Source organism: Ursus americanus, chromosome 4, assembly GCF_024610735.1.
Source record: "Ursus americanus isolate L20-20 chromosome 4, mUrsAme1.1.p, whole genome shotgun sequence".
In the NCBI taxonomy this organism is placed as follows: domain Eukaryota; kingdom Metazoa; phylum Chordata; class Mammalia; order Carnivora; family Ursidae; genus Ursus; species Ursus americanus.
In genome coordinates this window covers 14,033,519-14,047,669 of record NC_142130.1, presented here as the reverse complement: position 1 = coordinate 14,047,669, position 14,151 = coordinate 14,033,519, and the positions used below count along the sequence as shown (strand labels likewise).

The following is a 14,151-nucleotide window of genomic DNA, read 5'->3' as shown; positions in this document are numbered from 1 at the left end:
AATAAATTATCTATTTTGATCATAGCATCATAGCATCTGTATTATTTTTATCCTCATCTGCCTTATCTATTTTCTTGACTGAAAAGAACTCCACAAGATCAGCAAATATGTTTTATCTCTTTGTATCTCCAGGTGCTAACACAGTATCTAAGATATGGTAGTCGCTTAATAAAAATTTCATTGAGTGAATTTTGAATTATAAGATAATCTTTTGAGATACTATACTAAATAATGCCTACAAAGCCACTTAGGGAAATGTTTGGCATATAATGAGCACCAACTAATTTTGGTAAAATCAGTAATAGTTGCAAAGGAAAAGAAAAGATTAAAAATAAGCTATTTTAGGGTCGTGATAAGTTAAATTCAACTAAACTGAATTAAAATATGGCCTGCCAATAATCCACAAAAACTAAGAATATATAAAACTTCATTTAAGTCACAGTGAATCTCAGAGAACAGAGGACTAATTGAGGCTCTTAACAGTTCAGATTTAATAAGCAGCAAGTCCATTTGACCAAAGAAAATGAACTGGGAGTTAGAGATTTCTCTCAGTGAGAGTTAATATAATTATCTTGAAGTTATATGCACGTAGAGTCTAAAGACTAAGGTCCTGGTATCAAAAACACATAAAAGCTTCATCTACTTAATTACTATCAGTGTAGTTTTGAATAGATTATTCAATATTACTGTCCTTCAGCTTCCTTGGGGAAAACACAGAAAATGGTCATTTCACTCTCAAAGCATATAAATCACTATATAAATGGAAGTTACTATTATCAGAGTATACAAACTAAGTATAAATTACTATGAACTCATTTTTCAAAGACATGCAAAAAATACTGTAACTAATGATTCTATTCTCAGAGATGCTACTTTTCACTTCCTCAAGTCTATGCCCCCACTTCCCCATTACTGTATTACACTTTTCCCTGTATACACTTTACTTTTTTTTATTTTTTTATAATTTTTATTTTGTTATTTATTCACCATACAGTACATCCCCAGTTTTTGATGCAATGTTCCATGATTCGTTATTTGAATATAACACCCAGTGCATCATGCAATATGTGCCCTCCTTAATACCCATCACTGGCCTATCCCAGTCCCCCACCCCCTGCCCCTCTGAATCCCTCAGTTTGTTTCCGGGAGTCCACAGTCTCACATGGTTCATTCCCCCTTCTGTTTACCACCCCCCCTTCATTCTTCCCTTCCTTCTCCTACCAATCTTCTATTTCTTTCTTTCTTTTTTTTTTTTTTTAATTTATTTGACAGAGACAGCCAGTGAGAGAGGGAACACAGCAGGGGGAGTGGGAGAGGAAGAAGCAGGCTCATAGCGGAAGAGCTCGATGTGGGACTCGATCCCTGAACGCCAGGATCACGCCCTGAGCAGAAGGCAGACGCTTTAAAGACTGTGCTACCCAGGTGCCCCCAATCTTCCTATTTCTTATTTTCCATAAATGAGTGAAACCATATGATAATTGTCTTTTTCTGCTTGACTTATTTCACTTAGCATAATCTCCTGTATACACTTTAATAAAGATTTCCAATTTTATCTTGTGGTGACTATGAATCTGGAGCCATTTTTTCTTTCCATGGACTGCATCTCAAACGTCTCAAGAACAAGGAAAGAGATAATATAAAAATTAAGGAATTAAACAACCAGCCTTCAAAAATGATCCTTTTACATCTTCCCTTCTGGTGAAAAGCCAACTATTAAGTTTTTATGGCATGACAGAACATATCGATATGTGATAAATATTGAAAATCACCCTTAATATAATACAAAATAATTGAGAGGGCTTAGCAAAATTATCTGGTTATTATTCAAGAGACAACTGAAATGGACTTCTACATTTCAAACAGAAATAATGCATTGTTTTCCTTTGTCTCAAAGTAAAATACAAATGTATGTTCAGTAAGTAACTTATTGAGTCCTATTTTGTGTGGTGTTCTATAAGTACTGGGAGAAAGACAAAGACTGTCTTTATAAGATTAAATCTCTAAGCTTAATAAATTCCTAATCTAGTTAGAAATAATCCACAAATGGAGAATAAATACAGATCAAATAAAATAAATGTTCATGAGAATGACTGAAGAGTTTAAAATATCCTAAGAGTATAAAAATATCTTAAGTAAATCCAGAGAAGAAGTGAAACTTGAGAGACAGAACGTGGAATTGCCCAAAAATCAGGGGCATCTAAAATGGACCTCTTGGAAGTTCTGGAACTCTTTCTACATTATAGCAGTTGAGGATGTTCCATCCGTAAACAATAATATTAATTGCTACTAATTAATCCCTTCCTATTTCCTTAGTGCTCAGCTTTCTAGAGGATGAATCTACCTCTAACTTCAACCCTTCCACTTTTTTCATCTTGTCATACAAAGAACAGAGCTGGATATTATAAGCAGTAGTAATGTGAACTGAAGAGGAGAGAAGGAGGGAGGGAGAGAGAAGAAGGAGGAATTATGAGTCAGTGGATAGTGAGATAGTATTGAGCTTTAAAAAGGCCAGTTCAGGAGAGTCCCTAAAACATACTGAAGAAGACTGTCCCTACTCCTGCCTTCTAGCCAATCATCAAACTGCAACATTCTCCCCTTCAAGTCATTTGAGAGGCAGTGTGGTGTAGCAGAAAGGACAGGGGCTTTGGAATCTGACAGAGCTATCTATATTCAAGCCCTAACCTACTGCTTAAGTATATACACCTGAGTAAGACATAAACACCCCCTCCCCACCTCACTCACAGTTTCTTAATCTCTAAATTGCTATTAACAATATCTAGTTCAGCTCATGTGGCTAGAGTAAAGTTAAATGTCACAATGGACATAAGACACTTAGCACATTACCTGGGGTTTGTGGAATGACCCTGAAAGTGCCATGGTGTCCTCAGAAAACTTGTTCCTCTTGAGGACCATTGATACAGGATCCTAAAACAACTTCCAATAGTAGATTAGAAGCTCAAAGGCACTTCATACATGTCCTATGCATAAGGTCTCTAAGACATCTGGGTAAGACTAGTGACTACAGTGCTGTCTGCCCCTACTGAATCTATAAGTTCTGTTCTAACCTGCAAGGATCTGGGACCTGCCCAAACTACATCTTCTCCTGAGGCACTTTGTATCTTGATGAATTTCATCTTGGCATAAACCCATGTGTTTAAGTCCGTTCTACAACCTCCTAGACAAATACATAACTGTCTGATTTTAAAGAATGATTTTACTACAATAGTAATTGTGGTCTTTCTTCAGAGTTCTATACTCCAAAAAGTTTTAAATTTCAGTTTATTTCTATCTTTCTATCTTTTCTATCTATATTTCTATCTTTCTATCTTTTCATTCTATTTCATGGCTGTATTTTTAAAGACTCACTCAATTTCATCTTAAATTAAGAGTGAAATGTACTGGTCATACTCTAAAACTACATTTTTATATCAAACAAAAATAGCCTTTTATTTTAATAGTATTTCACAGAACCTATTCTTCTATGGATGAGCGTATCACAGTTTTAAAGGTGTTAACAATTGCACAATCATAGCTTAGACTTCACTGATTTATAGTGACAAGGGAAAGTATGATTTACGTTCCACATAACACAGTGGTTAAAAGCATAACAGAAGATTATTTTGGGGGGAAAATGTATGTTACTTAATGTCATTTCAAAAATATCTTGTGGCATCGCTTAAGAGAAAAAAAGAAATTGCCAATATGATTTCATCCAGGGGAAACAACAGCCCTTTATTATCCTACATTTTCTATTCTTCATGCTGGCTTCTTTAGTATGAATCACAATGAATCATCTCAGCTGGTTATTTAAAGAAGTTAAACAAACAAAAACGCAGGTAGAGAAAGAAGTGTGGGAACTAGTGCACTGCTGATAAATAATCTGACACTGATTCTACAATACATTGATAAAAGGCTATTATTTAAAGGTGCAATATGCCAGAAGACAGTGGATAATTATGTCTAACCTGAATACAGTAGAAATCCTTGCAAAGATGCCAAAGTGGCATTCTTGGAAGAATCACGTCGGCCACTTTTTAAAAAATAGTCAAGGCATTCTGAAAATGTTCTCATATCCTAAATATAATGATCCAGATAGCCAACACAGATGAAAATCTAGCATGATTTTGAACATATTGCACGGAATGAGTTCTTCCAACAGTGTCTGTCCGCCTGGTGCAGAACAGATCTGGTTATTGGCTGCTTTGGAAGAGTGAGCAAAACTTCCTTGAATGAATTAAATTCATGTGTAGTTTATTTTTTACCAGCCTCCTCCTGAGGCAGAAAGTTGGAGTTGTATATTTAATAATATGTGTGAGTTTAATTATGTTTTGGTTAAGCCAAGAAAATGGGAAAAAAAAAAGATTGAACAAAATTAATCAGTATGAGGGCAAGGATACTTTATGCTCTATTATGAGTCAAGATTAAAAGTATCTTTATTTTTTTTTTTTTTTTTTTTTTTTTAAAAAGACTCACAGAATTCTTTTTTTTTTTTTTTTTTTTTTTTTTTTTTAAGATTTTATTTATTTATGTGACAGAGAGACAGCCAGCGAGAGAGGGAACACAGCAGGGGGAGTGGGAGAGGAAGAAGCAGGCTCATAGCGGAAGAGCCTGATGTGGGACTCGATCCCGAATCGCCAGGATCACGCCCTGAGCCGAAGGCAGACGCTTTAACGACTGCGCTACCCAGGCGCCCCTAAAAGTATCTTTAAACAACAACAACAACTTTAAATTGTTGCCAGAGAGGCAATACTCACAGAAAAATGATACTATCCTGTCATGGGCACAGGGTTTTATCCTAAAAATGCACTTAGGGAAAAAAATTCACAATATAATAGACCATTACTATGATGGGAAAGTAGGAAAACGGTAAGAAGTCATTACCATATTTCAATCAATTTAGTGACACATATAAAATGTAGGTACTGAAAAGAAAACTAAACAAATTTGAAAGAAGTACTCAGAACAGTGAAGGAAATGATGACAAAGGGAAGCTGCAGGAATAGCAACAAATTGTGACACAGGACATAGAAGAAAAGAAAGTATAATTCTAAAGAATACAAAAGGGATGACATGCTTTGGATAATAATTAAGGGACATTATTCAATAAAAATATGAGTTCAGAAATTAGTGAGAGGAAAGAAAAATTAGTTTCAGGAGACAAACTCTGATACTATATAGACAACCAGATTTTGTTGCACACCCATCTGTCTCAACTCCTTGTTTGAACTAGATGTGGAATATCAATAAATGAAATACAATCTTTAATATAGTTATGTAGTCAGAGTCCAAACATAAATATACCAGGGATTGATACTAAACATATTTTTAGGAATTTGCACACAATGGATGGCCAATCTCTTATTGAATTTCTCTCAATTTGAGCAAGCAAGGTAAGCTACTTTTGATGGAATTCTTTTAAGTCCTGTTCACACAAAATGGTAAGTTCCAGAAATGTCAATTTGGGTCAAACCACTAGAAATCTAACACGATTCAGAATTTCCATGGGAACAAAATCTTTTCTTGGAATTGTTTGGATTTTAGATGGATGGATTTGGATCTTTTTAGGGAGGGAGGACACAGATACCTAGATACCTTTCAAGGCCATCCAATACCAGGTACCTAGTGTACCCACCCTTTACTATCTCTAGGCCAGTCCAAAGTTGAAATTGGTGATAATTAAAATCAAGATTGGAGACAGATGGGCTGAGGACTAGAATCATGCAATTTATAAAGCACATATTTAATTTTTCCATTTGGGACCTTCATCATAAATTACTCATGAAGAAAAAAAGACATCAGATGGATCTCAATCACTTGTGACTGTGGAAAAGAACTGAAGTGACACATATTGAAAATAGGAAACTACAGATCTAGAGGACCACAGCGTGCTTGGCTCGGTCACATCATCACTTTGAAATACTATTTTTCCTTCTACAATGAAGTGATTGATGTTAATGAATTATCAGAGCTAATAAAAAAAGAAAAAAGTCAGATAAAGTCGCCATTGTTGGTTTTTCAAAGAACAGGAGGAAATTCTGCCAACAACCATCTTACATTTAGTGAGACAATCAGGAGGTGGCAACAAGCCACACAGTTCGAAACTGTTTCTTGCTGAGTCTGGCTTGCACTAAATAAATGTGTACGTAGCCAGATCAAATGAAAGTGACTTTTACTTTATTTGGTCATTTGGAGGTTTTATAATAATGGTAAATAACAGAATTCCAACAAAGAAAAATAGCACATATTAAACAGACAGATCAGACTCACATAGTCCCTTAGCTATTTTGAAGTGCTGTTTTAAACCTTAAAAAGTGGATAAAGTGAGAAAGAGTAAATTTAGTCAGGTTATTCCAGGTTCAAGGGTGTGGTGGTACCTCGTTTATTCCTAGCACCTGCTTCTGACACCTGCACACTAGGACCAGTGTCTTGTGTGTGTATTTTTTGGACATACTTTTATTTGCCACAAGGACCCCTGAAGCATTTCAGTTATCTTATCAGTCACTATTTACACCATATCTCCATGTACCACATATAAATATTCATTCTCTAACTATTATGTGTTTGGCATTGACCAAACATTAAGAGCCAAGGTCACTCAGTCAAAATGAGCTTTCAAGGCCATCCAATAAATCAACTCAAACAAATTATTCACTGGTAAATTATCCTTCTTTCTGGTGGTTGTGAGAACGGTAGAGAATGGTCTGCTGCTACTGTAAACTAGAGTAATAAATAAACAAGATGGCCCGTTGTCAAAGGGTAAAAATCACACCGTTGAAAATGCAATTGGGTTTCAGAGACCTTCATACGTAAACTCTGTGCAGTAGGGAGAAACAGTATTTTATAGTCCAGCTTTGAAGGTCACTTTTTTTTTTTAAAGCTGTGATTGAGAACTTAAGACTAATCACCGTTAGCTGTCATAACAAAATAATAAAGTATATCAACAATTAAAGCTTGTATTCAGCAGTAAAATTAGATGTTTCATTTAACGTGGTACAGGAACTCTGTTTAGCTAATGAAATCATCTCACATTGTAGCTAAAATTGAAACTGAAATGTTTGTGTAGTTGTTGTAAGTGGTGTCCATTATTCGCACATTAGCATATTATTCTATTTTTGTAATAAGGTTATAACCACAGTGGGCAAAAGAGAACAGGTAAATCAAATTGCCTACAACCTAGTAGACATTTGAATGATCTTTTACTTTGATACAGAGCAAATACCTTTGAATCATGATGACTAAAACACAAAAATCTATAGCTTCAAGGTGACAATTCATATCACTTCGAACAAATATTTATACTCAGGTCATAGTAAAAAGACATTTTTTTGCCTATGTGTCTACGTTTTTGTTACATCTTGTTTTGCTCTGCCTTGTGTGTCTAGTAGGCGTACATCTTAAGTCTGCCCACATCTTTCTGAGTGAAAGTAGAGGGAGAGCCAAGGAGTTTCACATCAAAAGAAACAAAACTCAAACAAAACCAACAACCAAAGAAAAAGTTCTTTACCTAGAGCAGACGCAGTCCAATATAACAGCAAGAAGCCAAAATGCTCCTGGCTCATCCAACTGAGAAACTTGATTTTAGGGAGCAGTTCATCTAGACTTAGCAGCAGCAGCCCGCAGTGGAAATCTTGGTAGAATGACTGTAGGCTTGTTTGGGTTTTTTCCCCTTGTACTGCATGCTTTTAGATATAACTATTAAAGAGAGAATTATTAACCTGGCCTATTTTCAGGATATTTTCTGCACTTTCATCCTTTAACTAAAACCTGACTCTCCCCTAAGGGATACTGTGTCCAACGAGGCAGCCCTCTCCTGTGGTGGTTCCTTCTCCCATGCACTTGCGGTGCTAGCCCTAAGCAAACACTAGGAGGGTCCTCTGCGTTACTGCGCATTCTTTGAAGATTTCAGCTCCTGGTTCAGTCACTCCCTCTTACAAGAGTTTCTCCTGTGTTAATTCTTGGCAATTACCGTATCCACATATTCTAGACTCTCTTTTCCTTAGCCTCTTTTCCTCCTATCCCACTGCCATGGTCATATCCTTCCCTGAACACTGTCATTACCGATGTCTCTACTCTTTGTATGATTACATTTTTTTAATAATATTTTTTATTATGATATATTGGACACCATACAGTGCATCCTTAGTTTTTGATGTAAAATTCAACGATTCATTACTTGCGTATAATACCCAGTGCACCATGCAGTACAGGCCCTCCTTAATACCCATCACCAGCCTATACCAATCCCCCACCCCCCTTCCCCTCTGAAGCCCTCAGTTTGTTTCCCAGAGTCCATAGTGTCTTGTGGTTCATTCCCCCTTCTGTTTACCCGCCCCCCTTCGTTCTTCTCTTCCTTCTCTTACCGATTTTCCTATTTCTTATGTTCCATAAATGAGTGAAACCATATGATAATTGTCTTTCTCTGCTTGACTTATTTCACTTAGCATAATCTCCTCCAGTCCCGTCCATGTTGCTGTGAACGTTGGGTAATCATTCTTTCTGATGGCTGAGTAATATTCCATTGTATATATGGACCACATCTTCTTAAACCAGTCATCTGTTGAAGGGCATCTCGGCTCCTTCCACGATTTAGCTATTGTGGACAATGCTGCTATGAACATTGGGGTGCATATGTCCCTTCTCTTCACTACGTCTGTATCTTTAGGGTAAATACCCAGTAGTGTAATTGCTGGATCATAGGGTAGCTCTATTTTAACTTTTTTAAGGGACTTCCACACTGTTCTCCAAAGTGGCCGTATGATCACATTTTTAACAATCCCATTTGCTGGCCACCAGCAAAGGAGTCTTTTTAGTTCACTCCCTCACAATTCTTTGATTGCACCAAGAAGTGGCATCTGTCAATCCTCCTTCCTTTCTGATTCCCCTCATGGCCTTCATTTCCTCACTTTATTCCATGCCCAGTTTAGATACTTTGGTCCACCAGCACGGGCGTTCCTTTGCACATACTCTCAGTTTTATCTTATCTAGTTCATTGTCCCTCTCCCATTGGAGCTCTAGCCTGATTAAATCCAACTGTCTGTGCTGTTTCTGAATCCCCAGCTGAAGGCTGAATAATTGTGTTGGATTATCTCGTTAAAATATATATATTTCTTCTGAGCTGAGCTCTTATGCTGCCCAAAATACAGGCATACCTCATTGCACATTGCTTTACTGAGTTTCACAGAAACAACCTTTTTTTAATAATTGAGAGTTCATGGAAACCCTGCATCGAACAAGTCTAAGATAGAAGCTTGACAACAGTGAAAAAGAAGGAAACTGTATAGAGACCAACTTCAATATACCAAAAACAGAGCAATCTGAGGCCACCTCATATGGGAACAAATAACCCTAAACAGCTCAACTGCTTTCAGAGTTATGGTTTTACAGCCAATATAATAAGAATCATTGAGGAGGGGAAATTGTGTTGTAGTATTCTCCAGGTTAAGAAGCAATCTTGGTAGTTAAGATTAAAAAAAAAAAGTATTAAACTTTCAGATAATGGAACTATTTGGCTGTTAAGAATAATTCACACACCCCCCCCCCACAAAAAGAATAATCATTTTCTAAGGTTTACTGCTTAAGTACTATAGTTAAAATATTGGCTTTGGTATTGAGAAGTACATGTCTACAAATCGCACATTAAATATCTGACAATAAGAGGAGGAGGGTACATTCTTTAATGACAATACTGCCCTTTGTATTTGGTTAATGAAGACAAGTCATAAGCTTAGTTGAAAGACTTGTATGTAGATAAAGGAGAAATGAAGGTAAATATTAGGGTGGTATTAGAATTCTGCAGAAAGAGAGATATTCAAACGTGAAGGGATTGAAATAGAAACTACGGAAATAATTCTCTTCTTGTCACCCCTAATCTTGGATGAGCCAACACTTCAGTGATATGGCATGGGGCTCTTACCTCAGAAATCAATCCCAAAGGAGAAACTTCTGGGCCAATCTTGTTTGAACTGACTGAATGTTAGCTACAAACTTACTTACCTACTTCCTTATTTATTTATTTGGAAAAATACCTGAACTATATTTTTTTCCATGAGAAACCTATAAATGATAACAGAAGTTTGAAATTATAAATCTCTCTGATAAAGGGAAGTAGGAGAAACATCCTTTATAATCTGATATTTTGTCTTGTGCTCACACATCAATACACCTTGTTCCTGCTGATGTGGCAAATTTCTTCTAAGCCCCTCTCATGATAATCCTTTCCAGGAAGGGAGTCACTCACTGCATTGCCGTCACTAATAAGATAGCATATGATTTTATCCATAGCTTGTTAAAAATTAGTTTAACAATCTTTCATTTGCTAAAATTACTATAATTCAAAGAAAAATTACCTTTAAGACTGTTTTGAACTTCTAAAGCTACATCGAGAGCATTAAAGGGCAGAACTGGTTCATTGGCAATTTGCAAAATCACTTCTCCTGAGAGCTGAAAGAAAAAAAAAACACAAAAGATGCTAGTATTCAGTATTAAAGGTTTCTGGCTTGTTTGTTTTTTCATTATTTCATACATTCTTATGTAACCACAGTAGCAAAAACACAGAGGGTAAAATATACTTTTATAAGATATCTTTTCTTTTTAAAAATTCCTTTTTACTTTTTCCCCCCAAGATTTTATTTATCTATTTGACAGAGAGAGAGAGAGAGAGAGCACAAGCAGGGGGAGCCGCAGGCAGAGGGGGAAGGGGAAGCAGGCCCCCTGATAAGCAGGGAACCCAACGGGCTCCTATCTCAGGACCCTGGGATCATGACCTGAGCTGAAGGCAGATGCTTAACCAACTGAGCCACCCAGGTGCCCCTCTTTTTACTTTTTAAAAAAAGGTTTTATTTATTTATTTGAGAGAGAGAGTGAAAGAAAGAGAGAGAGGGCAGGGGGAAGGGCACAGGGAGAGGGAGAAGCAGACTCCCCACTGAGCAGGGAGCCCTACACACTGGGTCTGGGTCCCGGGACCCCAGGATCATGACTGGAGCCGAAGGCAGATGCTTAATTGACTGAGCCATTTAGGTACCCCTAATTTTCTTTTTCTATAAAGAAAGAAGAAACATTCAGTGTATTTTTCATGTCTCAAAATAGTGTAAGGGAATATAACATATTCTTCCTTTTTTAAGCTAAAATATTAAGAAATAGCACCTAGTTGAAGAAGTTGTACTATTTAAACTTTAAGACAATTCCTCATAAAGCAGTTCAGAATGTCACACAATAAAACAAACAGTAGAGAGAAATAACTGAAAATCAGTATCTGTTTAGGGGACTAAGTAAAACTCCAGACAAAATTAATGATCAATTTATTTCACTTAAAATATAATTTAGTCTGAACAAACTGATGGTTAGCAGACAGGAGGTGGGCAGGGGGATGGATGAAATAGGTGATTGGGATTAAGGAGTGCACTTGTTATGATGTGAGCACCGGGTGTTATATTTAAGTACGAATCACTAAACTGTATGCCTGAACCTAATATTACACTGTATGTTAATTGACTGGAATTTATTTGTTTTAATTTTTAATTTTTTAAGATTTTATTTATTTATTTGAGAGAGAGAGAGAGAGCACAGAGGGACAGTGAGAGGGAGAAGCAGTCCCCCATCGAGCAGGGAGCCTCATGTGGGGCTCTATTCCAGGACCCTGAGATCATGAACTGAGCTGAAAGCAAATGCTTAACTGGCTGAGCCACCCAGTCACCCCATAACTAACTGGAATTTAAATAAAAACTTAAGAAAAATAAAATGAACTAATTTTTTCATTAGGAACTAGGAAAAAAAATATAATTCAGTCTGAAAAATTCCATTAAAATCTTAGTTATTATTTTCCTTAATGCTTTACTCTATTTCTAATTATTTTTCCAAAATCTATCAAAACTAATATCATTTATATGTCTTTGAGGTCAATTAAAGCTTAAAAAGCTTTAATGTCATCCCTAAAACTCATATCTGGAATTTTTATACATGCATATCCTCCCCCCCACCATGCTCCAAAACTGTGTTTGAAAACCAACATATGCACTACAGCTAAACCAGCATCTGCTTTATAGACTGAACAAATCATATGCATTCATATACATCTCAAAGGAACTTAGGGCTGGCAGCAAATGCCGCTGTTACTCTCCCTCTCTCTCAACTGATATTTAATATTTACCTAGGCTTAACAAATACCCCTACATCTCTAATAACCCCGAAGCTGGCACACAGGGAAATGTGGCTGTGTTGATGTTATTAATGTACTATGAAATGTTGTTAGTAAATGAAAATATTGTCTTGTGAAACTACACAGGGGAAATTAGCACACTAACGTGAGACATTAGAGAACATGTAAAAGATACAATTTACAAGGAAAATATGATGTTAAATATTCAACTCTACATATTCAACAAGGGTCAAATTCCATTTACTATTTAAAAGTTATAATTCCCAGGTGTTTGCATAATTTAAATCATGATAAAAATACAGTTCAATTTGATCTTCTTCTAAATGCTTGGGAAAAATACATCTCTCACAAAGAAAGAGGGAGAAGAAACACTTTCCGTGTCCCTTTATTTCTTTGAGATATTTTTCTCCCAAATGTAGTAACCACTTTTTCCCCAGTGCCTATGGTTTATTTGCAGAGTATTATCCCCAGAATAGTGATCACAAAAATCCTGGGAAACTGCCTACTCTGATTATGCTGTTTTTCAGGGGAAAAGCCTTATCTGAAATAGGTTGATATGAATTCTGTCTCTATTCCACCTCGCTACATCCAAATCATGTAAGAAATGCTGATATTTGGAAATAAATTATTTGTAAAAGGGAATTTTTAAAGAAGATTAAGAAGCATTATGGTTTCTTTTTTCAATTTGCACTGGATAATGGAAACTACAGAACAGACATGTTTTGTTTACAGTTTTGGAATCTGGAAACCACATATAAAAGATTAAAATGAAAGAATGGGTAGGGAGGAGAGAGGCAACTTTGCTATGTGCTGCTGGAAAAAGTTGTTTTGTTTTGCTTTAAGAGTCATTTGGCAGCTCAAACAACTGGAATATAAGCCAGCCACCTTGCTATTTCTTTCAAAAAGAACCTGACAACAAATACTGGGACTTCTAAGGCACCTGGCCCATGATAGAATTAGACTAAATTGGCTTTATTTGCAGCTTCCTAAGCAAGAGGGAGATTTGTGTAGGTCTTGCCATGAAGTAGAAAAAGATGAGCCATAGTCGTACTTTTCTCAGCTACTCTGCATTCACCGTTATTCAGGCAAGCCAAAGCAACCTTCCCTTATATTTATATAAAGCCCCACTCTTTTCAATGTGCTATCTTATCTTAACAAACCTAGAAGCAGGTAGTGGGGGAATTAATTCTATGTTAAAAACATAGTCTGAGATGTTAACATAGGAGGATCCTGACCTTACCTCCTCCCATGCACACACCAAATCTATAGCTACACACAAAACAATTCCCTCTGGGGGAAAAAAGTCTAATTGTGCAATTCCTACACATCAGGCAAATAAGAAAAACCTCATTTTGAAATATGTAAGAAAGACTGAGACACACTCTGACCATAAACACTACCACATCACAGCAACATACAACTGGGAGAAAACTTCCAAGTCCCGTTTTCTCCCTGAGGAGAGAAGGGTTTGGATCCAACATGGAGGGCTCTACCTTTTAAGACTTCTGCCTGAGGGGCAGGCCCAGAAACACCTAGCCCCAAAAGCCAATGAGACTTGTGTCCACAAGACCTACAACACTATAGCAAACAAAGAGACGGCTCTTAAAGGGCTTGTGAGGTCTTGTTGTGAGTCCCGTGGGCTCAGTGAAGAGGTAGCAAGTAAAAAATGCCTATATCCCAGTCTTGCCCTTAAAGAGGTCAACTTACGTATCTTAAAAACTATAGCCTGAGAGTCAGGCTTCTAATTTAACACACATCTAGGGGCCAACTGTAATTCTCTCTGGAGACTGAGGAGGCTGGCAGGTGCCATCTTTACCATCTTCACATTCTCTCTCTGCCCTGCTCCAGGTCACCAGTGTCTTCTGAAAAGAAGCTTGCACACCTATCTGGTACCCAGGTTTTGTAGCTGCCTCCCAGAAGATGTATCCCTTGATTGCCTGGCTCTGGTGGCCAGGGGGCCTGAGTTCTTGAGTTTGAATTCCCAGAAGACTGTAGTA

General features: G+C 36.9%; 1 protein-coding gene across 6 annotated transcripts in view; it reads right to left on the bottom strand.

The window, feature by feature from the left end:
* Positions 1–14,151, bottom strand: part of NAALADL2 (N-acetylated alpha-linked acidic dipeptidase like 2) — a 1,315,864-nt gene that overhangs the window by 47,481 nt on the left and 1,254,232 nt on the right. For all 6 annotated transcript variants that reach the window (XM_045788671.2, XM_087861406.1, XM_045788670.2 and 3 more), the window contains one exon: positions 10,347–10,440. In XM_045788671.2, the coding sequence (XP_045644627.2) occupies positions 10,347–10,440 (94 nt within the window). The remainder of the gene's footprint in view (positions 1–10,346; positions 10,441–14,151) is intronic.